This window comes from Mobula hypostoma, chromosome 3, assembly GCF_963921235.1.
Source record: "Mobula hypostoma chromosome 3, sMobHyp1.1, whole genome shotgun sequence".
In the NCBI taxonomy this organism is placed as follows: Eukaryota; Metazoa; Chordata; class Chondrichthyes; order Myliobatiformes; family Myliobatidae; genus Mobula; species Mobula hypostoma.
The window spans coordinates 193,701,381-193,729,359 of NC_086099.1; the positions used below are offsets into that span (position 1 = coordinate 193,701,381).

The 27,979-nt window shown below is 41.9% G+C and overlaps 1 protein-coding gene across 4 annotated transcripts in view; it reads left to right on the top strand.

Moving 5' to 3' along the window:
• The window catches only part of zeb1b (zinc finger E-box binding homeobox 1b), a 160,977-nt gene that overhangs the window by 122,621 nt on the left and 10,377 nt on the right, over window positions 1–27,979 (top strand). For 3 of the 4 annotated variants that reach the window (XM_063044337.1, XM_063044334.1, XM_063044336.1), the window contains exons 4-8: window positions 4,463–4,651; window positions 8,064–8,266; window positions 14,027–14,135; window positions 25,168–26,939; window positions 27,785–27,965. In XM_063044337.1, coding sequence (XP_062900407.1) covers window positions 4,463–4,651; window positions 8,064–8,266; window positions 14,027–14,135; window positions 25,168–26,939; window positions 27,785–27,965 — 2,454 coding nt within the window. The remainder of the gene's footprint in view (window positions 1–4,462; window positions 4,652–8,063; window positions 8,267–14,026; window positions 14,136–25,167; window positions 26,940–27,784; window positions 27,966–27,979) is intronic. The other variant, XM_063044335.1, reaches the window with a different exon arrangement.

Here is a 27,979-nt window from a genome sequence, read left to right on the forward strand (position 1 = left end):
CTTGCGGTACCCCACTAGTCGTCGCCTGCCATTCTGAAAAGGTCCCATTTATTCCCACTCTTTGCTTCCTGTCTGCTAACCAATTCTCCACCCACACCAATACCTTACCCCCAATACCGTGTGCTTTAAGTTTGCACACTAATCTCCTGTGTGGGACCTTGTCAAAAGCCTTTTGAAAATCCAAATATACCACATCCACTGGTTCTCCCCTATCCACTCTACTAGTTACATCCTCAAAAAATTCTATGAGATTCGTCAGGTTGATTTTCCTTTCAGAAATCCATGCTGACTTTGTCCGATCATTTCACCGCTTTCCAAATGTGCTGTTATCATATCCTTGATAACTGACTCCAGCAGTTTCCCCACCACCGACGTTAGGCTAACCGGTCTATAATTCCCCGGTTTCTCTCTCCCTCCTTTTTTAAAAAGTGGGGTTACATTAGCCACCCTCCAATCCTCAGGAACTAGTCCAGAATCTAACGAGTTTTGAAAAATTATCACTAATGCATCCACTATTTCTTGGGCTACTTCCTTAAGCACTCTAGGATGCAGACCATCTGGCCCTGGGGATTTATCTGCCTTCAATCCCTTCAATTTACCTAACACCACTTCCCTACTAACACGTATTTCGCTCAGTTCCTCCATCCCACTGGACCCTCTGTCCCTTACTATTTCTGGAAGATTATTTATGTCCTCCTTAGTGAAGACAGAACCAAATTAACTATTCAATTGGTTTGCCATGTCCTTGCTCCCCATAATCAATTCACCTGTTTCTGTCTGCAGGGGACCTACATTTGTCTTTACTAGTCTTTTCCTTTTTACATATCTATAAAAACTTTTACAGTCCGTTTTTATGTTCCCTGCCAGTTTTCTCTCAAAATCTTTTTTCCCCTTCCTAATTAAGCCCTTTGTCCTCCTCTGCTGAACTCTGAATTTCTCCCAGTCCTCAGGTGAGCCACTTTCTCTGGCTAATTTGTATGCTTCTTCTTTGGAATTGATACTATCCCTAATTTCTCTTGTCAGCCACGGGTGTACTACCTTCCTTGATTTATTCTTTTGCCAAACTGGGATGAACAATTGTTGTAGTTCATCCATGCAACCTTTAAATGCTTGCCATTGCATATCCACCGTCAATCCTTTAAGTGTCATTTGCCAGTCTATCTTAGCTAATTCACGTCTCATACCTTCAAAGTTACCCCTCTTTAAGTTCAGAACCTTTGTTTCTGAATTAACTATGTCACTCTCCATCTTAATGAAGAATTCCACCATATTATGGTCACTCTTACCCAAGGAGCCTCTCACGACAAGATCGCTAATTAACCCTTCCTCATTGCTCAAAACCCAGTCCAGAATAGCCTGCTCTCTAGTTGGTTCCTCGACATGTTGGTTCAAAAAACCATCCCGCATACATTCCAAGAAATCCTCTTCCTCAGCACCTTTACCAATTTGGTTCACCCAGTCTACATGTAGACTGAAGTCACCCATTATAACTGCATGTGTAGCACTTGTTCCGCTTACACGGATAAGTGCCAGGAGGGAGATCAGTGGGGAGGGATGGGGGGGACGAATGGACAAGGGAGTTGTGTGGGGAGCAATCCCTGCGGAACGCAGGGGGGGGAGGGAAAGATGTGCTTAGTGGTGGGATCCCGTTGGAGGTGGCGGAAGTTACAGAGAATATGTTGGACCCGGAGGCCGGTGGGGTGGTAGGTGAGGACCAGGGGAACCCTCTTCCTAGTGGGGTGGCGGGAGGATGGAGTGAGAGCAGATGTATGTGAAATGGGGGAGATGCGTTTACGAGCAGAGTTGATAGTGGAGGAAGGGAAGCCCCTTTCTTTAAAAAAGGAAGACATCTCCCTCGTCCTAGAATGAAAAGCCTCATCCTGAGAGCAGATGCGGCGGAATTGCGAGAAGGGGATGGCATTTTTGCAAGAGACAGGGTGAGAAGAGGAATAGTCCAGATAGCTGTGAGAGTCAGTAGGCTTATAGTAGACATCAGTGGATAAGCTGTTGACAGAGACAGAAAGATCTAGAAAGGGGAGGGAGGTGTCGGAAATGGACCAGGTAAACTTGAGGGTAGGATGAAAGTTGGAGGCAAAGTTAGTAAAGTCAACGAGTTCTGCATGCGTGCACGAAGCAGCGCCAATGCAGTCATCGATGTAGCGAAGGAAAAGTGGGGGACAGATACCAGAATAGGCACGGAACATAGATTGTTCTACAAACCCAACAAAAAGGCAGGCATAGCTAGGACCCATACGGGTGCCCATAGCTACACCTTTAGTTTGGAGGAAGTGGGAGGAGCCAAAGGAGAAATTATTAAGAGTAAGGACTAATTCCGCTAGACGGAGCAGAGTGGTGGTAGAGGGGAACTGATTAGGTCTGGAATCCAAAAAGAAGCGTAGAGCTTTAAGACCTTCCTGATGGGGGATGGAAGTATATAAGGACTGGACATCCATGGTGAAAATAAAGCGGTGGGGGCCAGGGAACTTAAAATCATCGAAAAGTTTAAGAGCGTGAGAAGTGTCACGAACATAGGTCAGAAGGGATTGAACAAGGGGTGATAAAACAGTGTCGAGGTATGCAGAAATGAGTTTGGTGGGGCAGGAGCAAGCTGAGACAATAGGTCGGCCAGGACAGGCAGGTTTGTGGATCTTGGGTAGGAGGTAGGACCAGGAAGTGCGGGGTGTGGGAACTATAAGGTTGGTAGCAGTGGATGGGAGATCCCCTGAGCGGATAAAGTCGGTGATGGTGTGGGAGACAATGGCCTGGTGCTCCTTAGTGGGGTCACGATCGAAGGGTAAATAAGAGGAGGTATACGCGAGTTGTCGCTGTGCCTCGGCAAGGTAGAGGTCAGTATGCCAGACTACAACAGCACCCCCCTTATCGGTGGGTTTAATAATAAGGTTAGGATTAGTGCGGAGGGAGTGGAGAGCAGAGCGTTCTGAAGGAGTGAGGTTGGAATGGGGACAAGGTGCGGTGAAGTTGAGACGGTTGATGTCCTGTCGGCAGTTAGCAATAAAGAGATCCAGAGCAGGCAGAAGACCAGAGCGGGGTGTCCATGAAGAAGAGGAGGGTTGAAGACGGGAGAAGGGGTCATTGGTGGGGGTGGAAGAGTCCTTGCCGAAGAAGTAGGCTCGGAGACGGAGACGGCGGAAGAAAAGTTCCGCATCATGGCGAACACGGAACTCGCTGAGGTGTGGGCGAAGGGGGACAAACGTGAGGCCCTTACTGAGAACAGAGCGTTCTGCCTCCGACAGTTGAAGGTCGGAGGGGATAGTAAAGACCCGGCACGGATGAGAGCTGGGATCAGAGGGGAGAGGGGGGGAGGGGGGAGGCTGGCTGTGTCAATGGAGAGGGGAGGGTTGGGGTGAGAGGAAGATGAAGCCTCTGAGGGCCCAGGAGTTGACGGTGGGATCTGAGGAAGACGGGGCTGCAGAGTGGTGGTGGGGGAAGGGGAGACGGGAGTCACAACAGCAGCACATAAAGACCCGGCCTGGAGTTCAAGGCTGGAATCTTGAGAGCTGGGATCAGAGGCGGGAGGGGGGAGGCTGGGGGTGTCAATGGAGAGGAGAGGGTTGGGGTTGAGAGGAAGATGGAGCCTCTGAGTACCCAGGAGCTGACGGTGGGATCTGAAGGAGACAGGATTGCAGAGTATTGGTGGGAGAAGGGGAGACGGGAGTCACAACAGCAGCATATAAAGACCCGGCCTGGAGTTCAAAGCTGTTGTTCGCGTACCTTTTTTATTTGCTGCTTTTGGTTCCTAAATTTAAAATTTTCTTTTGAAACTGGAAGACTGTGTCTTGTAATCCTTTTCTTGCAAACTTTATGGAGATCTTGCATTTGGCTAAGTACCTTGGTTTTTGTCATCAGTTAGCTTCTTCAGAACACAGTCTTTTGCATTTGACCCTGAAACTGTTGGTGATTTTAAAGGCATGTCAGGAACCCACACGTTCCCAGTGGGATCAAAGGAGACGGGTATTTAAAATTATTGCAGTGTACTTCAATTCCTGCAGGCAGAGTCTTTGTGAACTCACTTAGATTAGCGATTTGTGCTGCAGCACGTGTGGCAACATTATTTTAATCCAAAATTGTGCAAGTTGTTTCTTTTGGTAGATTACCTGTAGCATCTAGCAAAATTTGTCTTCATGATTTGTGGGATCTTTCTCAAGATTATGCATTTAATTGCTGTCTGTAAAATGGCACCCTCAACAATGGACCGTATCCTCAGCATTATTTAAGTATTTGTGTCATATTTACCTCTTGAGTAAGATTGGAAACTGAAATTTTCTGAACAGTCTCATTTTAACATGATTAAATTAAAGCTGTACAGTGGTAGTAATCTGTCTTGCATGATTTATTTTAAAATATAAAAATGAATGTTATTGCACATGTAGAATGTGCAGTATGTGATGCATTTTGTTTTGGAGATGTATTGTTGAGTGACTTAGTATAACATTGTTGACAGCTAATGAAGAAGGCTGTGATTCTGATGGAGAGAACTGCTTTCATGATTCAACAGCAGAAGATGAACAGACCCATGATCCAAAAGTTCAAGAATACCTTCAGCAAAAAGACACAGCTGTCATTTTCCCAGAAGCCCCAGAGGAGCAACATAGAAGAGCCACACCAGAAGCTAGTGGACAAGAAGAAAATGGTAATTTATGAATTATCAGCCTTATAACATGCAATTTTTTTACTATTCAAAACCATTTATTAAAAAAACATTTGCTACGGAAAATTTAAAAATAAAACTGATGCAAGAAACCTGAAACTGAAATAGAAAATTCTGGGAATTTTGGTGAAGGGTTCTGGGCCTGAAATGTTAACTGTTTCTCTTTTCACAGGTACTGCCTGATCGACTTAGAATTTCCATCTTTTGTTTTCATTTAATATTTCTTAGTTTATTTTATCTTTGTGTTTGGTACAATGGATGGTTTACATATATCTTCTGTTGGATAAAATATACAAAACTTGCATTGCTATGTAGTAGTCGAGATTACACCAAAAATTAAAAGTAAAATAATTAAAATTTAATCTCAATAATCTGACATCCAGGATGCAGCAGTTACACAAATGATAACTGAACTAATTAAATCTTTCAACCCAATATACAGTTAATTTTTCCTGCCTAGAGCTGTGATTTCTAGCCTTCTGTGCAAATCTCTTCACTTTGATTGCAGGCTTAGCACTGCTCACTGGAAGTGTTTCTCTAAGTACTCTGGCTGGTGCCTCACTGCTTTCTTTCAAAGGGCTTTTCATTTCCATTATCTACAGTTCATTTTCAAGCACCATCTTAATATTGGTGTAATTTTCCCTGCTATAATTACTTTCTTGTTTAAAGTATTTTGAAATTATTTTGGATATAGGACTTCGTATATTATATTTTCTGATGCAATATTTTTTAAAAAGAAAGACCTTATCAATCTATTTGTGTGCCAAATGTATTTTGACTTACTTTTCAGAACAAATATTTTATCCATCTCATCACAACTGAGACCCGTGAATTTCTTTAACAAATTGAAAGAAAGAGATATTCAGCCAATGGTTAAGTTTCTACTTCAGTTTTTTTTAAAAACCACCCACTTCAACTCTGCTTCCCACTCCCATTCAGATATGTCCATACATGGCCTCCTCTACTGCCATGATGAGGCTAAACTCAGGTTGGAGGAGCAACACCTCATATACTGGCTAGGTAGTCTTCAGCCCCTTGGTATGAACATAGAATTCTCCAACTTCCAGTAATTCCCTCCCCCTCTCTTCCTCTATCCCTATGTCACTCTGCCCCCTCCCCCAGCTGCCTATCACCTCCCTCTTGGTTCCGCCTCCTTCCACTACCCATTGTGTTTTCCCCTATTCCTTCTTCACCTTTCCTGCCTATCACCTCTCTGCCTCCCTTCCCCCACCCCTTTATCTTTCCCCTTACTGGTTTTTCACCTGGAACCCACCAGCCTTCTCCTTACCACCCTCCCCCCACCTTCTTTATAGGGCCTCTGCCCCTTCCCCCTACAGTCCTGACGAAGGGTTCCGGCCCGAAACGTCGACCGATCTTTTCCCCGGATGCTGCCCGACCTGCTGAGTTCCTCCAGCGTGTTGTGAGAATTGTTATGTATGTTCTTCCATTTTTTTCCATTAAAGTAACTCAAACATTTAATTCCAGTTGCTTTGTGGAGGAACATTTTGACAATGTTGTTTCACTCTTGGTGTTAAAAATTATTTGTAAACAAGCAAAATAGAATGTTTACTTCCTAAATTACTATTGCAATGCCCAATGCTGGCTGCTTAATTGAAGGTTTATCCCTCTTTAGCCATCCTTCTTTAGTCACCCTTTTGAGATTTAACTAACTCATGTCTTGAGCATAAACACCAGAAATACTGCAGAAGCTGGAAATCCAGAGAAACACACACACAATACTGGAGCTCAGCAGGTCAGGCAGCATCTGGAGGGGAATAAGCAGTGGACATTTCAGAAAGCGATCCCTCTCGTGATGAATGTACAAATTAAATACTAATTTTGCGATTGAAATGATTAACGTTGTAGCAATGTGCACTCAGGAGCCATTAAGTACATTTAGGTTATCACTGAAATAAACAGCAGTAGAATTGCAAAGGACAAAAGCTGTACCTGTCATTCCACTTCTTTTATTGAGCAACCCCATAGAGCATTCTGTGGGTAACGTGGAAGCCTTTGTATCTTGTTCAAGGTGTCATCTTGTGCTTTGGTTCTTGTGTTTCATCTTATTTCCTCATTTGTCTAATTTTTAAACAAATTATTTTGTCCAAATACTGCTGTTGATAGTCAATCAGATTAAAAAGAATAGATTTCTGCCCAGCACAAATCCATCCCAATAACCACAACACAATTACACTGGTAAAACCCCATTTTTCTGCTACTGAGTAATTACTCTTTGAATTCTTTGCTCAGCAATATGGATGAACTGCCCTGCACATTACACATTAACCTACAAACCCACATTAACGATATTACAGGAAATTGGTGTGTGAAAACATTTGTAATTATGGAAGTTATCTAACAGCAAAAGTGAAACTTGTACATAAATAGCTAATCATCATTGGCTAAATGGAATGAGTAAATGGAATAGATTCATTTATGTACAAATACTGTTGCTGCATGATTGAATGCAACTACTATAAATAGATTTCTACATGCAAAACATTTCAAGGGTATCAGCAAAATGATTATTGAGATTTATAAAATTTTTAAATATTTTTCAACAATATTCTATGATGTTTTTCTACCTCTGCCAAGAAGAGACATTTCCCTAGGTAACAACTGAAAAGCTGTCTTTGATTCTCAGCCCTTAGATGTAGGCGTAAAAGTAGCATTGTGCTGCTTTACAACATAACTTTCAATTTCTTTTAACTTGAAATGGTGAGGAAAGATTGGGTATTAATCATGTTTGATGTGGGTGACTATAGTATTTTTTAAATTTATGCTGCCACTGGAGCAAGAAACTTGTAAAGGGTTAGCCAATTTTTTCCTTACCGATATTAATTACGAGGGGTGTTTGATAAGTTCATGGCCTAAGGTAGAAGGAGTCAATTTTAGAAAACCTAGTACATTTATTTTTCAACATAGTCCCCTCCTACATTTACACACTTAGTCCAGCGGTCGTGGGGCATAACTCATCGGGGTGATTGATAAGCTTGTGGCATAAGGTAGAAGGAGAGGAGTTATTAACTTCAAACTTTCTGCATAATCACTCAGAGTTGAACTGCATGTGCATGTAATGAGAGCTGTATAACTCATCTTCTACCGTAGGCCACGAACTTACCAATCACCCCTGCTGTGGACACTTTCTGGAGGTCCAAGATCCGTATGCTTCACGACTGCTGGACTAAGTGTGTACATGTAGGAGGGAATGATGTTGAAAAATAAATGTGCTAGGTTTTCTAAAATTGACTTCTTCTACTTTGAGCCACGAACTTATCAATCACCCCTCGTAGTATGGAAGTATGTAATTGGATCAATGTCTAGCATTAGTAGGCTCTCTTTTAGAAATAGGTTTATGTTGTGTGTTTTGATGTCTACTATTTCCAACTTCTAGGGACTCCTGATGCTTTTGCTCAGCTGCTCACATGCCCATATTGTGATAGAGGGTACAAGCGTTTGACGTCGCTAAAAGATCACATTAAGTATCGCCATGAAAAAAATGATGACAACTTCAGCTGTTCCCTTTGTCGCTACACTTTTGCCTACAGAACACAACTGGATCGTCACATGGCTTCACACAAGTCAGGACGAGATCAGGTAAAGAGGAAAAAAAAATACAATTTAACTGATAGGCTGGATGCAGGGGGGATGTTTCTTCTACCTGCAGGAGGGACTAGAACCCCAGAGATCCCGGTCTCAGGATGTCCTTTTGTATGAAAGTTTTCTTCTTAAGAAGAAATTATTCCCTCAGTCCTAATAGGAACAAAGTTTCAAAACCTGTGTCTCTGTATCTCCTGTTGCAACTTGATCCTCCTCTTCCTTATTGGGAGACAGTCATTGTAGATAGGTAATAACATTTCCTCCTTTCTGACTGAACACAGGTGCACCTCAGGTTTAGTCCACTGTTTTACTCTCTGCACTCATGACTGTAGCTAAGCACACTTCAAGTACCATCTATAGTTGGATATGATATTACTTATTGGTAAAATTTCAGATGGCAATGAGCAGATTTTTAGATGCGACATTGATCATCTGTTTGAGTAGTGTTGCAAAAAGGCCAAGGAATTGATTTGTGGACTTGATGGGCTATCGTGACTGTATGTGCTATGTGTAACTTATGTGTTTTGTACTTTGGCCTGGGAAAAATGCTGTTTCGTTTAGCTGCATACATGTGTATAGTTGAATGACAATTAATTTGAACAATACACAGGGTCACAAAAGACTGCAGAGGGTTGTACACTCAGTCAGCTCCATCATGGGCACGACCCTTGCCTCCATTTTTCTCTTAATCATACAATGTTTTAAAACCCACATCAACATTTTTGATACTTGTGGCCTCAAAGATTTTTTCCTAGCTGGCTTCGCTGTTCTGTTTTCAATCTTCTACCCTCTCTAAACCTTTTCAGTCCATCCAAAGTGATACTGCCTCAACTTGTCTGTTTAGCCATTATCTTTGACTTACTAATCTACATTGGGAAATTATTGGGAAAAATCTAACCGGCAAGTTGTTACTGAAGAACAATAATTCCTGTGTAATTTTGGTAATAACAAAATCATTTCGTACTAAAACATTGTCTTCTTCATAATACAGCAGTAAAACAAATTGTTGACTGACTTAGCGCTATGCAGTGGAATACAGAATAGAAATATTCAATACCTAAAGGCAATTAATCTTAATCGTGTTTCAGGTTTTTTATGATGTTATATAAAAATTTGCATTGAGGGATTTTTGCATAACATTGGTTACTATCTTTGTATAACCTTCAAAGAGGAGATTACTTCTCCACATTTTGCATCTTCTTAACCGGGTAAAGGAAACAGCAAATATAGACAAGTACTTGTGAAAATATTTCTTCTATCAGTATTGCCTTAAAGAAGAACAAAGTAGTTAAAGCACTAGGCGTGTGTCAGATGACCATCATTTTAATAAGTAGTGTTCTTCCTCTCTTGAGATGTGCTTTTTGGGTGTACCAATCCTGTGGAAGCTGTTCATTTGTTGACAATTACATCAGTGAACAACTCTTCAGAGAATCCACCAGGTCAGGGGAATTTGATCTCTGGGTTTCCCTTCGGAAATGCTTAATGATGTTTATACCTGATGCCAGCTGAGCAGCTCCTACAGATTGGAGAGTTGGAAAATGGTGGATCTCAGTGGAAAAGAAGATAAAAATAACCACCATTTATACACTATATATTATATCAGGCATCTGACTACTTTACAAGAGAGAAGTCCTGACAAAGGAGGTAGAAATGAGTTAAAATGAATTAAGATGACAGCATCACCATGTAGTTTTCAGGAGATATTTGAAGAAGGAGAGATAGTAGTAAGATCGAATTATTTTGGGAGAGACTGCCATGGGTTGTTCCTGGAGGCTGAAGTACTGATTTCAAGTGATGGAAGTGAAAAATGGAAACAATGCATATTGGGGGAAGGAGTGAACTGGAATGGCGTGGCTGGAGGAAATTGTGTAAAAGATGAAGGAAGAGTACAGGGGGAATTGACAAGAAGAATATGGCTTTGAAGTCTGGGTAGGAACAAAGGTTAGATGACACACAAAATGCTCGAGGAGCTCAGCAGGCCTGGTAGCATCTATGGAAAAGAGTACAGTTGGCGTTTTAGGTTGAGACCCTTCAGCAGGACAGGAGAGAAAAAGATGAGGAGTCAGAGTTAAAAGGTGGGGGGGAAGGGAGGAAGAAACACAAGGTGGTAGAGGAAAGAGATACAGGGCTAGAAAAGGGGGAGGAGCACCACAGGGAAGCAATGGGCAGGCAAGGAGATAAGGTGAGAGAAGGAAAAGGGGATGGGGAATAGAGAAGGGAGGGGCATTACTGGAAGTTCAAGAAATTGATGTTCATGCCATCAGGATGGAGGCTACCCAGATGGAATCAAGTTTTTGCTTCTCCAAATTGAGTGTGGCCTCATTGCGAAAGTAGAGGAGGCCATGGATGGACATGTTGGAATAAGAGTGGGAAGTGGAATTAAAATGGGTGGCTTCTAGGAGATCCCGCTTTTTCTGGCGGACGGAGCGTAGGTGCTTGGCGAAGTGGTCTTCCAATCTACTTCGGACCTCACCAATGTACAAGAGGCCATGCCGGGAGCACCGGATACAATAGATGACTCCCAACAGACTCACAGGTGAACTGTTGCCTCACCTGGAAGGACTGTTTGGGGCCCTGAATGGTATTGAGGGAGGAGGTGTAGCATTTGTTCTGATTGCAAGGATAAGTGCCAGGAGGAAGATCAGTGGGGAGGGATGAATGGACCAGGGAGCGATCACTGGAAAGTAGGGGGGAAGATGTGCTTGGTGGTGGGATCCAGTTGGAGATGGTGGAAGTAACGGAGAACTATGTGCTGGATGCAGAGGCTGGTGGGGTGGTAGGTGAGGACAAGAGAAACCCTATCCCTGGTGGGGTGGTGGGAGAATGGGGTAGGGGCAGACACATCACATGCAAAATGGAAGAGATGCGATTGAGGGCAGATTTGACGATGGAGGAAGGGAAGCTCCTTTCTTTGAAGGAGGATGACATCTCCTTTGTTCTAGAATGAAAAGCCGCATCCTGAGAGCAGATGCAGTGGAGACGGATGGCATTTTTACAAGTGACAGGGTCGGAAGAGGTATAGTCGAGGTAGCTGTGAGAGTCAGTGGGTTTATAATAGACCAGTGGATAAGCTGGCTCCAGAGATGGAGACAGAGATATTGAGAAAAGGGGAAGGTGTCAGAAATGGACCAGGTAAATTTGAAGGCAGGGTGGAAGCTGGAGGCAAAGTTGATGAGATTCGCGTGGGTGCAGGAAGCAGCACCAATGCGGTCATCGATATAGAATAGGAAAAGTGAGAGGAGTGACACCATTGTGGGCTTGGAACATAGAATATTTCATGTAGCTGACCAAAAGGCAGGCATAGCTGGGACCCATGCAAGTACCTATAGCTCCACCTTTTGGTTGAAGGAAGTGGGAGGAACCAAAGGAGAAATTATTGAGTGAGGACAAGTTCCGCTAGACAGAGGAGAGTGGTGATAAAAGGGGAACTGATTGGCTCTGGTGTCCAGAAAGAAACTGAGAGCTTTGAAGCCTTCTTTGTGGGGATGGAGGTGTATAGGGACTGGATATCCATGATGAAAATAAGATGCTTGGGGCCAGGGAACTTGAAATCATTGAAAAGATTCACCTTATCTCCTTGCCTGCCCATTGCCTCCAGCTGGTGCTCTTCACTCTTTTTCTTTCTTCCATGGCCTTTTGTCCTCTCCTATTAGATTCCCCCCCTTCTCCAGTCCTGTATCTCTTTCACCAATCAACTTCCCAGCTCTTTACTTCACCCTTCCTCCTCCCGGTTGCACCTATTACCTTGTGTTTCTCTCCCCCCCCCCCACCTTTTAACTCTTGACTCATCTTTTTTTTCTACAGTCCTGCTGAAGGGTTTCGGCCTGAAGTGTCACCTGTACTCTTTTCCATAGATGCTGCCTGACCTGCTGTGTTCCTCCAGCATTTTCTGTGTGTTGCTTGGATTGCTAGAATCTGCAGATTTTCTCTTGTTTGTGAAAATTTAGATGAATTTTGTTTTCACTTCACCCCAACTCATGCCTGGTTGATAGATTTAAAATTTATCATTCATGGTGTTTTTTTTTACAAGATAATTAAAACATACTTCCTTCAAGTTCCTCTATTATTACTTAAACTTGGAATAATATTTTAAAACTGCAAGTAGTTGCATCTGTTCAAATTCACACATTAGCATTTGTATGTACAGTATAGATGTACTCATTAAGATCCTGCTGGCAAGTCATGCAATATAGTGTCAGCTGTCACCACGTTCCCTTACTTACTTGCAGTAATTCAGTGTGAAGCAGAAATAAATCGTAGCTGATTCAGTAACCAAACTGTTTCTCATTTCAATTCTTTCACCAGACCTAATGAATTTCTAACTTGTGTTGCTGAAAAATTCAGTTAAACCATACACCGTGGAATTAGATCGCTCAACCAGACTCATCAGTGTTGACCAGTGAGCACTGTTTATTTTAATCCCATCTTCCAAAATTTGGACAATACTCCTTTTCTACCTTATTCAAGTGCTCACGTAGGCAGGACATGATGTCAGCAACCCAGGTTCAAACACTCTCTGGCAATGCATTACAGGTACTTGTCACTTGGTGAAGAATGTTCCCCTCGCATCCTGTCCAAATCTCTTCCACCTTGTGCTCATCCATAGCTTCTAGTTTCATCAGCCTCTGATATGGGACAAATTTTCCTGCAGTCTACCCAATATACCCCTCATAATGCAGTATATACATCAATAATGTTCCCATTCAACCTCCGGGAAGAACAGACCTAACTTCTGCAATCTCTCCTCAGAACTGAACTGCTCTATCTAATGCAACATCATGATCAATCCCTTCTGCATCATCTCCCATATCTTGGTGATCAAAACTTTCACAGCTCTCCAAGTGAGGTCTGACGAAGGATTTCTAAAGGTGAGGCATAACCTCACTACTTCTATAGTTAATACTTCAGCTAATGAAGGCCTGTATCCCAAATGTTTTCCTTACCATATTTTCTTAGTCAGGTCTCTCTGTTCCTCAAGTCCCTAAGGCTCTACCATTCATGTTAGATGTTCTAATCTCATTCATACAAAATGTACTTCCTTGCATTTGTCTGGATTAACTCTGTCTCTCACTTTTCAGCCCTTTTCACCAAAACATTAATATCCCTGCAGTATAACACTACTTTCCACGTTGTCATCAGTTTTGCCAATCTTTGAGACATCCAGAAACTTAATTAATCTTGCCTTCTAAATCAATATTTAAGTCATCCACTTAAAAACTTGACCCTTGTGAGGCCCCATTAGTCACAGGCATGCAATCACAAAAAGAACCCTTTACCACCACTCTCTGTTTACCATTTGCAAGCCAATTTTGGGTTCAGTTTGAAAACTTGTCCTGGATCCCATGGGCTCTAAATTTTTGAACAGATGCTCACCAAAGCCTGCACTTTGACCTCACCAGCAACACTTCCACCTCAAGACATCTGCTCCAAAGTGGTCACTAGAGTTTGCCTTCTGTATGTTGCTGGTAGGTTATGAAAACCTCACACATTTGCCTGAACTGTGACATTATAAATGGTTACTACTGCTGCTTCTCCTAGCTGCTGGCCCTGCCAGTAGAAAAATTTCAGTACTTTATAATCTTACAGGACGTTTTTCACAGCTTAAGGCATGTGAAAGATGATTAATTTTTGTGATCAACTTTTACCTTGTCTAAAACATGTAAAAGGCATTTTTGGCAAATCTGCTGTTTATCTGTTGGCTATCTAATCTTTCTGGAACATGCAAGATACACTAATAAAGGCTTATTTGTTTTAAAGCGCCATGTTGTAACACAGACGGGTGGAAACAGGAAATTCAAGTGCACTGAATGTGGAAAAGCATTTAAGTACAAGCATCATTTAAAGGAGCACTTACGCATCCACAGTGGTAAGTTCATTTTTTGTGTTGTTGCTGTATATAGGTGGTAAAAGAGGTGTCTTGTTGTGGAAAGTACTTAATCCAACAATTACAAGCACATTTCCCATCTTCCATTGTGTTTTTTGTGCTCCCTTATATCACAGGGTGATAGTCAACTTCCTTCAGAAATATTTATTTCCTCATTGAATTTTCTTTCTGAAATCAACGGAGGATAAATACAGATGTAAATTATCTAGAACACAAAAGTTGGAATGATCCAAATGGTAAACATAATCTATAAAAGCATTGTCTACTTGGATTGGATTGGATTGGTGTTCTAAAGTTTTTGCGATTTGGATGTTTTACCTATTATTGTCACCTTCTTTTGTCATCAAGTGGGTTAGAGTTCAGCTGGGGTGAGGAGCATACATGAGAGTATACAATTCTTGCGTGCATTTTCTCCCCCTTTTCTCTTACCCTGACAAAAGACATTCTTCAGTTATAAAATTTATTGTTTTGTAATTCCAGAAGCCTTTTTTCATTTTGATTGTTGGCACAGCTCCAGATTCAACTTTATAAATAACTGCAATAGATTTAGAATATTTGGTTATTGATTAAAAAGATGTTAGATGCTAATTTTAGGAATTGGTTGAACTTTCTAAACCTTGAATAAGAGCCTCCAATACCGAATATTTTTCAAATGAGCATATTTATGGTACTGATGCATCATTCAGGATGTCACTTATTAAAGGCATAAGTAACTGAATAGAATACATTTAATTTTTCCATTATCTGTGCTTTATCATAAAATTTGAAGATCTGATGGTGTCTGTTCTTTTATTATAACCATATTGTCAGTTCATTATGCGCTGTGTCATATGACATAGGTGATCATGGTCTTTCCATAACCATGATTGTCCTCGGCAAGGTTTTCTATAGAATTGGTTTGCCATTGCCACCTTCTAGACAGTGTCTTTATAGGACGGGTAACCCCAGCCATTATCAATACTCTTTAGAGATTGTCTGTCTGACGGCAGTGGTCACTTAACTAGGATTTGTGATACACACCAGTTGCTCGTACAACCATCTACCACCTGCTCCCATGGCTTCATGTGACCCTGATTGGAGACGGGGGGGGGGGGTGCTAAACAGATGCCACACCTTGCCCAAGGGTGACTTGCAGGCTAGTGGAGGGAAGGAGTGCCTTGCACCTACTTTGGTAGAGACGTATCTCCACACCACCACCCAGAACCATTTGAAATCTTTAATTTACATTAATCCTTCTTGAGAGTGTAGTCACTACCTATAGTCAATGAAGTAGGCCTGGCGTTTCCTTTGCTTTTATGGTCATGCTATTTAATGGTGATCTTAGAAAGTTTTTGGAATCTGTTAGGATTTGTGGTGAGAGAAAGAAAATAGATAAGAAAATATTACTGCGTTTAAACCTTCATTCTTTGAGACTGCCAGTTTTGATATATTGACATTTAGAGCTCAATCCACCACTGCTTGTTTTGTTATCTATTTTCTCTCAGATTACAGCTCTGCCCTTAATGTAAGCTTAGCTAACTTACAGCATTATTTTTCTTTTCTGTCTTACTCCTTTTACAATTGGCTATAACTTTGGATTAAAAGGCTAAAAATCAATTGGTTCAGACTCTATGATAGAATTTCGACTTCAGCTGAGAGTACTAGTGGAAAAGGTACCTCTTCACATTCCGGTCAAAGTTTAATGTACCTGTGTGTGCAACTGTTTAGAATGGACTGTACAGAAGTAAACTTTTTGGCGTAACTCTTCTGTGCATGTTTATTCTTCACAGAAGTCCCTCCCTGTCCATTTCATGCAACATATGCATTCCAATATGCATTCATAGATGCTCTGTTTCAGTTTAATGATCTATCATTACTGACTGAGGTTCCAAAGTACAGGTTTTTAGATGCAGAGAAAGGGTGGAGGAGAATTGAGAACAAAAGAATCCATCTGATAGCACAAAGTGAATTTAAGGTGACAACGATTAGTGGAGAGGAGAAGCTGAAAAGCTAGATACAATTTCCTGATGCACAAAAAAGTGGAAATGAGAAATACAAGTGATTATCTGTTATTATTAACTCTGCATCCTATAGGTGTGCTGTTTCAAGTGCATATCCAAGTACTTTTTAAATGTGGCAAGGGTTTCTACATCACCATTCAATCAGATTGACACTTTCACAACCTAACCCCCTTCGAGGTGAAAATATTTTTTCCTAATCTCCCCTTAATCCTTCAACCAATTACTTAAAAATGAGAGGGAATATTTTTAGTCCGCTCTGGTCAAGAAAATATTAATTTACATTTATTTTCTGTAGGATATCACAATTTTTATATACTTCCTTTTACTTTCCTAACTTCACTTTCTACACTCATCTCAGTTTTCTTGGAGTATTGAGGTTTTTCCATTTTACAAAAGCTTTCTTTTTTTTAAACACGAGGTTCAGCAGATGCTGAAAATCCAGAGCAACGCACACAAAATGTTGGAGGAACTCAGCAAGTCAGGCAACATCTATGGAAATGAATAAATATTCGACTTTTTGGGCTGAGGGGCTTCATCAGGACTGGAAAGGAAGAGGGGTAGATGCCAGAATAAAAAGATGGATGGAGGAGAAGGAGGACTAGCTAGAGGGTGATAGATGAAGCCAGGTGGGTGGGAAAAGTAAAGGTTCAGAGAAGAAGAAATCTGATAGGAGAGGAGAGTGGATCATGAATGAAAGAGAAGAAGGAGGGGCACCAAAGAGCGATAGGCAGGCGAGAAAAATGAGAAAGAGACAAGAGTGGGGATAAGAGGAAGAGGGAAGGGAGAGGGGAAAGAATTACCAGAAGAAATTGATATTCATGCCATCAAACAGAAGCTACCTAGATGGAATATGAGATGTTGCTCCTCCACCGAGGGTGAGCCTCTTCATGGAAAAAGAGGAAGCCATGGATTGACAAGTTGAAACGGGAACAGGAAAGCATCACCCTGAGGTTGAAACGAAGGAACTGAGGAAAAGGAATTGCATTTTTACAGGAGACAGGGTGGAAAGAGGTATAGTTAAGATAAGATAGCCATGGGAATCGGTAGGTTTATTAAAGATGTTGATAGATAGATGGAGACAGAGATTGAGAAAGGGGAGAGAAGTGTTTGAAATTAACTAAGTAATTCTGAAGGGCAAGGAGGAAGTTGGAGGCAAAATTGATGAAATTGACAGGCTCAGCATGGGTGCGTGAAGCAACACAAATGCAGTTGTCAGTATAATGCAGGAAGAGTTAGGGAGCATTACCATGGACTGCTCTAGGTAGCCAACAAAAAGGCAGGCATAGCTGAGGTTCAGGTGGGCGTTCTTGAATTTGGAGAAAATGAGAGAGAGCTCAGGGGGAAAAAAAGGAGAAATTTGTGAGGGTGAGGACCAATTCTGTCAGACAGAGGAGGGTGCTAGTGGAAGAGAACTATTTGGGTCTTTTGTTGAAAGTAATGTGGTTGGAATCAGGGAATTGAAAGTTGTTGAGCTCAAGAGCATGTCAAGTGTCATAAGAAGGGACTGAACCAAGTGAGATACAATGGAGCAGAATCAGGCAGAGACAATGGGCCTGTCTGGATAGTTAGGTTTGTGGATCTTGGGTAGGAGGTAGAAACGTGCGGTGTGGAGTAAGAGAACTATGAGTTTGGTGGCAGAGGATGGCAGTTTACCTTTTTTTTCCCCTTATCTTGCATTATTTGTATTTTGTCTTCTGGGGGTTTTGGATTTCCACTTCATTTTCTGTTTGTGTGGGGAATGTACAGTATTTGCCCTGAACTTGCTTGAATCTCCTTTTTTGTAAGCTTCCCATTGGCTTGTTCTGAAGCCTCTAGGCAACTGTTCTAATCCACCTTTGCTTGTCAGCATTGTGAAATAAAATTTGTTTTTCTCCAGTTTTGTGCTTTTATTTCTGTTTACATTTGTGTTTTTTTCCCCGTAACTTTGTTAAATCTATCTGAACTATTGTCATTGCTACAAAAATGATCTCACTTTGAAACTCCACTTTCTTCCACCTGCCGAGCTTCATTTCCTACATATAAATTTTGTAGCCTGGGGAAAATTGCACACATGGGACAACAAACATTTTTTTGGGTCTTTAATTCCTCTATCTGTATTAGATTTAATGCAGAAAGAGAAGATCAAAATAAAAATGACAAAATTAATTTAAAAATAAACATAGTTCCTACTGTTAAAATCTCAGCTTAATTTTGATCCACACCCTTGTTATGTATGCAACATGAAAATAAATAAAACAATGCACAAAACCAATACAGTAGTGGCAATTCTTTAAAAAAAAGCAATACAAACAACATTAGAATTCCACCAACCTCGTACAGGTGCACATTCCTTTATCCGAAATTCTGAAATCCAAAAAGCTCCGAAAACCAAAGTTTTTTTCGCCGACAGGTGTGACGTGGCAGCACTAGCAGAGGCCGCCAGAGGTCAGTTGTGGCTCAGCGCTCGTACTGGTTACATGTGCATTTGCTGTTCGCTGATATTTTGTGTTCACTGTTGACTTTGTGTTTAATTTCACTGTGAAAATGTCAAAAAGAGCTGCAGATACCCCTATGGGTAACAATGAGAAAAAGAGAAGGAATCTTTTCTATCAATAATGCAGAAAGTGGAGTTATTGCAGAAGCTTGATCGTGGTGTGTCTGTGCGTTGTTTTACTGAAGACAATAGTGTCGGAACTACCACTGTATATGATTTAAATAAACAGAAAGACAAGTTACTGAAGTTTTATAGTGACAGTGACGTTCTACATTTATTCCAATAAGTCATTTACCATGTGTTTGATTCGGTTCGTTTGAAGCTGTATATTTTTATGTTTTATTGAATGTTTTTGTTGGAAAAAAAATTTCTTGTCATTATTCCTTAAACAATACAGTATAACAATTATTTACATAGCATTTACATTGTATTAGGTATTATAAGTAATCTAGAGATGATTTGAAGTATACGGGAGGATGTGCGTAGGTTTGGTGCGCTGCTGGGTCTTAAAGTCCACCGCACTGCACTGAGACAGGTGAAATAAGGGACTTGAGCATACGTGTTTTTTGGTATTGGTAGGATGGGGGTCTGAAATCCGAAAAATTCTGAATTCCGAAATGCAACCCCAAGGATTTCGGATAAGGGATTGTGGACCTGTACTTTATTCACAACAAAAATATGAATGAATACATCTAATCTTATCTAAGAGAATTACTCGTTTGGCACACGTTTGACTTCCAAACACCTATAGGCTAGACCCTGAAATGAGTCCTCCTCACTCGCTATTAGGCTGATAAGGAACTTTGCACAAGCACGCTATCCAGCGCCGACACCTTACTCATTAAAATCTTTCCTCACCATACGACTAGCATTTGTCCTTCCTAGAATTTTGCAACTCCACGTGTGCATAATGATCTCACTGTCTTCTCTTAAAGGCACAGGCAGCTATTTTAGCATTGCCATGGTGGATATGTCAGTGCACTTTAACAATAAAAAATGATATTCAGCGGTCACCTGGTTACATAAATTCCGAATTTCACCCCCCCTCCCCCAAAAGAAAATTGTTAGGCTTGCAACATATGGCAAAAAAGGCTCTGTGAAATTTGGAATACTGTGCCATTTATACCTGACATTTTACATGATCATATTGGGGTACTCCTCCATTTGCTCTTCATTTCGTTTTTGCACCTGACAATTTGCCTACAAATTTGTTCTTTTATCCACTTGAATTTGGAGTCCACATTAAACCAGTTTATACTACATTGAAACTCTTTTTGCTTGGAACTGTTGTAACGTGAGCATTATTAAAAGTAAGTTCATACTAATTAGGATAATGGGGGGTTTTACTTCCGGTGTGCTTTTGTATATAGTGTCCCTGCCATGCTGTACGGGTTGTGAAAATGCCTCTGTATATACATAACGGACATTAAGTTCGAGATAAAGTTGTTTCTTTGGCACGAAGTTGTCGAGTGTGCCTTTTTCAAAGTAGAAATTACTACGTATTTTTGGTGACGAGGTAAACTGAGTTTTGTGACCCTATCGGCATGTTTTTCGAACGGGAGCAGCAGCGCCGATTAGCAGCCTCACGGTCAGATGGCTACGTTTGGGACTGTCGTTGAATTTGTGGAGTTAACAGAGGACTGGCCAGAGTATGAGGAAAGGTTGGGACACTTTTTCTGTGCTAATGGAATTACTGAGGAGGCTAAGAAGCGGCTCTATTCTCCTGAGTGTGTGTGGGGCAAAGACTTACAAGCTAATAAGGAATTTAGCCGCACCGTGGAAACCAGGGGGATATTCCATATGATGAACTGGTCAAGCTCATGGGGAACCACTACAATCCGAAACCTTCTGTGATAGTCCAACGGTGTAAGTTTCACAGCCCTTTCAGGAAGTCAGGTCAGTCTGTGGCTGAGCTTCGGCAGCTGTTCGGAGCAGCGTTGGAAGACATGTTCCGTGATAGATTGGTATGCGGCATTAATAATGACGTACAACGCCGCCTGTTAGGGGAAACCCCACCGTTGACTTTCAAGAAAGCCTTAGAGATTGCCCAAGGCATGGAGATGGCTGCTAATAATGTCAAGGATATCCAGAAAGGACATTGGGGGTCGCAGTCGGTGGCAGTGCACCAAGTCAGGAGGGAGACAGGGAGACTGGTAAACAGGCAAAGTGGGTGGAATGTTTCCGGTGTGGAGGGACGCACTATGCAAATAATTGCAAGTTCAAAGACACTGTCTGCCATGCTTGTAGCAAAAAGGGACATTTAGCTAAAAAGTGCAGAAGTTCAAAGGGTAAGATTAAGCCTGGGCAGGAGAAAGCCCAACAGGCTCAGGCAGCCACACAGCATCTAGAAGCAGCAGATGAAGAGGGAGTGTGTGCCTAGAACAGTGGAAACAGAGGAGAACCACATTATGCCACAGTCATCATCAGGGGAAAGGACATTAAGTTTGAGATTGATTCAGGGGCTACTGCATCGGTCATTAGTGAGGAGACCTACAGGAGGACATGGGGGTCCAACCTGCCTCCCAATAGGCCGTCAAAGCTCAAACTTAGGACCTATACGGGGCAGCCCATACCTCATTTAGGGGTGTTATATGTGGACATTTCAGCCGGGGGTCAGAAGGCTGAAGCCAGGCCAGTGATAGCTAAGGCCACGTTTTTTTTTTAAGCCCAGGTCAGTGCCCTATGCCATGAAAGGCAAAGTTGAGGAGCTGGAACGTTTACAGAAGCTGGGCATTATTGAGCCCGTCCAGTTTTCAAGGTGAGCGGCTCCCATTGTTCCAGTATTGAAGGCAGACAAAACAGTGAGGATATGTGGGGATCATAAGCTTACGGTGAATCAGGTCTCTAGGCTGGAGGAGTATCTATAGCCATGGGTGGTGACCTGTTTGCGACCCTGTCAGGGGGTAAGCTGTTCTCAAAGCTGGACATGAGCCATGCCTACCAACAGCTGCTGCTCGACGAGGATTAAAGGAGTACATCACAATTAATATGCACAAGGGATTTTTCAAGTACAGTTGCCTGGTGTTTGGAGGGGTGTCTAGCCCTGCCATTTTCCAAAGGACAGTGGACACTTCGCTGCAGGGGATTCCGCACGTAGCAGTGTACCTTGATGATATTTTGATCACGGGGCTACAGAGGTGGAGCATCTGGCTAACTTAGAACGAGTGCTGAAGAGGCTTTCAGATGCAGGGCTGCGGTTGAAACGCGGAAAATGTGTGTTCCTGGCATCAAGTGTGACTTACCTGGGACACAAGATCACAGCTGAGGGGCTTTGCCTTGTGGAAGACAAAGAGCTATTAAGAAGGCCCCAAGCCCTAAGACCATCATGGAACTCAGATCATTTTTGGGCATGGTGAATTATTATGGCAAGTTTCTTCCTGACCTCTCAAGGGTTTTGACCCCACTGTATAAGCTGCTTCGCAATGACACTAAGTGGCAGTGGGGTGAAGAGCAGGAGAAAGCTTTCAAGGAAGTGAAAGAACTCCTCCACTCAGTGAAGCTGCTTGTTCACTATGACCCAGACAAGGAGATCACCCTGGCATGCGATGCCTCGCCCTATGGAGTCAGGGGAGTTCTCTCACATGTCATGGAGGACCGTTCAGAGAAGCCTATTGGTTTAGCTTCACGTACCCTGACAGCTGCTGAGAAGGGATATTCACAGCTAGACAAAGAAGGTCTGGCCATTGTTTTTGTGGTCAAACGCTTTCATCAGTACCTTTATGGGCACGTATTTACAATTTATATGGACCATAAACCACTGATGAGCCTGTTCAGTGAGATTAGATGCATCCCACCGCTAGCCTCAGCCAAGATGCAGCATTGGGCTTTTACGTTGTCAGCCTAGTGTACAGAGTGGGTGGGGATAATGCAAATGCTGATGTACTGAGTCGACTACCTTTACCTGAGACACCTGTTGCTACATATGTGCCTCCAGAGACTGTGTTTTCATTGGAGAGGCTGTCAGAGACACCTGTAAAGGTGACCCAGATCAGGCAGTGGACAGAGAGGGACCCAGTCCTGTCCCAAGTCAAGACTTTTCTTTTACAAGGTTGGCCCAGAGTCGTGGAAGGAGAGGAACTGAGGCCTCATGCCAAACGCAAGACAGAACTCAGTCTGCAGGATGGCTGCATTTTCTGGGGGGGGCAAGGGTCATCGTGCCTCCCCCTGGCCATTCACAGATTGTGGAGGAAATTCAAGAGACACACCCAGGAGTGTCTCGAATGAAAAGCCTTGCAAGATCCTATCTTTAGTGGCCAAGAATGGATCAGGATCTGGAGAACAAGGTAAAATCATGCATGCGATGTCAGACTTGTCAGAATATGCCACCACCGGCTCCTTTGCATCCATGGGAGTGGCCAGACCACCCCTGGTCTGGGCTACATTTGGACTTTGCTGGCCCTTTTATGGGGCAGATGTTTCTTGTAATGGTAGATGCGCATTCTAAATAGATCAAAGCTCACATGATGAGCAACATCACAGTCCCCTCAACCATAGACAAACTCAGGCAAGTGTTTGCAGTCCACAGGTTGCCTGACACTCTGGTCACTGATAATGGCCCGACGTTCACCAGTGAACTGTTGAATGAGTTCATGCAGCAGAATGGCATTCATCACATTCAGACGGCCCCTTTCCACCCAGCCTCCAGTGGTTTGGCTGAGTCAGCTGTTCAGACAGTGAAGGAAGGCCTGAAGCAGATGACAGGGGACTCTCTTAGCATGTGGCTTTCATGTTTCCTGTTTAAATACCGCCTCACACCACAGACTACGACTGCCCGCACTCCAGCAGAGATGCTGATGGGGTGTAGGCCCAAGTCAAGATTGGACCTGCTGCACCCGGACATGAAGGCGAAAGTGAAGAGAAAACAGGAAAAGCAGAAGGAGGGACATGATCAACATGCGCGAGAGAGACAGTTAAAACCGGATGACAATGTCTATGTGAGAAACAATCAGCAATGGCTGCCTGGGGTTATTCTTAAGCAGAGTGGTCCTGTCTCTTATGTTGTTAAGCTGACTGATGGGCGTGTTTTCCGCAGACATCAGGACCATGTGCGCCTGTGTCATGATACCAGCTCAGAGGCAGACAGTTCCATGGAATTTCCATTTGTGAGACAGATTACGGTGGAAGCATGTCCACCAGTGACTTTGCCAGAGGGCGAGATGCTGGCAGAAGGGTCGGGATCCCCTGAGGCAGATGGACATTCTCACACAGACCCCTCTTAAGTCCCCAAATCCAGATCCACCCAAAACACCCTCACCAGCGGTGCCTGCTGGCTCACCGGGGGTAGTATCACAGCGCACTCGTAAACCTCTTGACAGACTGAATCTTCGATGGGACAGTTCTTTTTTTGTTAGATTGAATGTTGAATCTGTCATGTTTTCCAGATGTTTTGTGTTGGTAAACTGTTGCTGAGATACTAGTATAAGTTTTCAGGGGTACGCAAGTTAATGACACCACTGTTATTATTTCCTAATTTTTTTACATTTGGGGATGTTGGATTTTAAAGGGGAAGAAGTGTTGTAACGTGAGCACTATTAGAAGTTAATACTAATTAGGATAATGGGGGTGGGGGGGTTTACTTCCGTTCTTTTTACTTCCGGTGTGCTTTTGTAAATAGTACCCTGCCATGCTGTACGGGTTGTAAAAAAGGCCTCTGTATATACATAACGGACATTAAGTTCGAGATAAAGTTGTTACTTTGGCATGAAGTTGTTGAGTGTGCCTTTTTCAAAGTAGGAGTTACTACAGGAACAAATGTAGAACACCTACATTTCCACTTAATATTCATTAAATAATCTACTTATTTTTTTGAATTCAAATCTGATTCATGCCATGCACTCATTCTATTCTCTCCCTTCCATGTCAATATTTTGTTTTTATTATTCCAACATCTTTTCGTTGTCCAATAATAGCCCAGTCTGCAGGATCTAATAGAAATAATTGGAGATGTATATTATTGTTTTAGTAAATGGATTATAAGTAAGTTTCTTATAGGAAAATAAGCAAGTGTGCTCTAAATTGCTTCCTAAATTGGAATCTTGTATGTAGTTTTGTTTTGAATTATTGTTCTCTTGGACTTTCCCCTCTTTGTTGATGCACTGAGTCATAGATTCTTGGAACACCACAGTGCAGAAACAGGCCCTTCGGCCTCTCAGTCCATGACAAACTGCATCCAGACCGTAGCCCTCCATCTATGTACCTTTCTAAATTTCTCTTAAGTTTTGAAATCAAACCCATATCCATCACTTCTGCTAGCAGCTCATTTCACACTCTCAACATCTTCTGAGTCCTTTTAATACAATCTTGAGTTACATTTTTACTGATGTGTTTAAATTAAATGCTTTCTTAAATCTTTTTAGCACTGACATAATGAATGATTTAATTTATAATCTACATCTTCTCGTCCCATTATTGTGGATTTTTGGAGAACTCAAGACTAGATAATTGCTTATAGGCATTTGAAGACATTTATTACACCAGTACAATTCAGTTTCAACAAAATGTTATCTGAATTGTGTTAACTTTCTCCCTTTCTGTTCTTTAGGAGAGAAGCCATATGAATGCTCTAACTGCAAGAAACGATTTTCCCACTCAGGCTCTTACAGCTCACACATCAGTAGTAAGAAGTGCATTGGGCTTATATCACTTAATGGTAGAGCACGTTCAGGAATCAAGACACCTCAAGGCACTTCTCCGTCCCTTTCTCCTTCAACCAATAGCCCTGCTAGAACACAACTTCGTCACAAGCTAGAAAACAATAAACCTTTACAGGAACAGCCTGCCATAAACCAAATCAAAACTGAGCCTGTGGATTATGAATACAAAACTATGGTCGTGACCTCTGGTATCAACTGTGCAAGCTCTTTCCAAAATGGAGGATTTACTGGCAATACCCCAGTGCAAGTTACAACTTCTCCTCAAAGTGTGGTTCAGGCTGTTGTATTGCCAACTGTAGGCCTGGTCTCTCCTATTAGCATAAATTTAAGTGACATTCAGAATGTTCTTAAAGTTGCAGTATTAGAAAACAATCATGTTACTCTCCCTTCCAAAGAACCAGGAACGGTCTCTTCTGGATCTGTACAACAAAACAGTCATTCCCTCATTTCATCAATTAGTCTTCCCTTGATTGATCAGGATGGAACAACCAAAATCATTATCAACTATAGCTTAGAGCCAAGTCAGCTCCAAGCCGTGCCACAAAATTTAAAAAAGGAAGTTCCTAATCGAACAGACAGTTGTACAAATGAAAAGCCACCAGAAGACCTCACAGTTAAATCTGAGAAAACGGAGACAAGTGCAGAAGGGGTTAGTAACACTTGCCTTCTTTGTAATGAATGCCCTGGTGGGCTAAATGCACTTCATGAGCTAAAGCACTATCAATTAAAAACTGAAGCTCTTTCAGGAGAAAGCAGTATTAAGGTCCCTGAAAACCTCCCTGGAGCTTCTGTATCAACAGAAGAGAATATCTCTTCAGATCAAGAGCCATTGAAGAATCTATTGTCACTTCTGAAAGCATATTATGCGTTGAATGCACAACCGACATCTGAGGAATTGGCAAAGATTTCAGTTGCTGTAAACCTACCATTAGAAAAGGTAAAAAAATGGTTTGAGAAAATGCAGACTAGTCAGATTCCAGTCCAGCCATCTTGTCCCTCTTCTCCCTCGCCAAACAATGAGGAGATCAAACCAAAGCTGTTCATCAGTCATCCAGATTCATCACCTGGTGATGTACAAGGGAACTCTGCAAATGTAGAAGCCAATGATAAGCTGACTGAATCTCAAATCACGAATGTACCACTTAATGCAACAGCAGAACCTTCAAGGAGTAATACTCCTTCCCCATCACCACTGAATCTTTCTTCTGCATCTTCTAGAAATTCACAGAGCTACCTGAACACGCCAGATAGCAATCAGGAGGATTTACAGCTAGAACCTCTTGACCTATCTCTTCCAAGGCAGCAAAAAGAAGGGCTTGAAAGACCCACTATAACCAGTGTTTACCACAGCAGTGTTCATTATGTCCAAGAGGAGCCCTTAAACTTGTCTTGTTTAAAGAAAGAACAAAAAGAAAATGACAATACTAACGAAGAAAACTCAACAAGTGCCAAACCTATAAATATTGCAATTCCTGCAGTCACCACGAAACTTCCTACAATTGTTGCCATTTCGAATCAAAACAGTGTTCCATGCCTCAGACCTATAGCTACAATAAAACAGGCAAGCTTCATTCCACAGGTGGCCTACACGTATAAGACAGCTAATTCAAATGGTGCTGAACAGCAACAGAAATTAACTCAAGCCAACGGAAATCATCTAGTAAGTATGCTGATTTTTTTTTATTAATCAGTTTTATTGTTTTTCAAATCTATCTGCTTTTTATGCTTGCTGTTTAGTATAAGACTTCACCCTGAATATTAATGCTAGTAAAATATTCTTTGGGATATACAGTTGAATATTATTAAATACACAACAGCTTGCTCATTGCATAGCAGGCAGACAATGTCAAATTTCTTCTAAGCCCTCAATATAAATGCAATGCTTATGTAACACATAGTACCAAGTGAAGTTTAACATATTTTAAGTTATTTTCAAAAGATGTTTTCAAAGCAAGTGTAGGCCTACTTCCTTGCAAATTAAAGGAAACTAACTCTGGGGCCATGCAGAATGATGACTGGATCTTCATGCATTTAAATCCCCTTTTGAAATTTGCTCTTCAAAACCACCTCAATCTCTATCCTCCTGTTTCTCACACACCCCTTGTCTCCTTTGGGCAACCCCTTTTCCCATTGATCCCTGGTCAAAGTGCAACTGCTAATCCACAGCTGAATGCACTTGCATTAACGTACAGAGTTGACACTGTGCTCCAGCTTCTCCATCCCTCGAGTGATGCTTGAACCCTCCCTTTCATTTAAAGGAACAAGGTTATTCCCATAATGGATACCAACTTCCCTGTTCACTGGAAGAGATTAGCTTTCTGTGTATTCTTGTGCAGGATTTGATCCATTGTGACAACAGCTTTCTGTATGTAGAAGAATTTTTAGGTCTTTTTATGATCTCTTTCTTCATTGTGAAATCAGAACTACATTTTAAAAATTGTGGAGGGTATCACTGAATCAGTATTACATGTGATTGTTGTCTGAAAACTGGTTGTGTTCCTGAAGGAGGAAAGCCAAGAGATGAATTCTGGAAATGCGCCCAATACTGATGATCAGAACGATTCAGACTCTACGCCGCCACGTAAGAAAATAAAAAAGACAGAAAATGGAATGTATGCCTGTGATCTGTGTGATAAAATATTTCAAAAGAGTAGCTCTCTCCTAAGACACAAGTATGAACACACAGGTAAGAAAGAATAT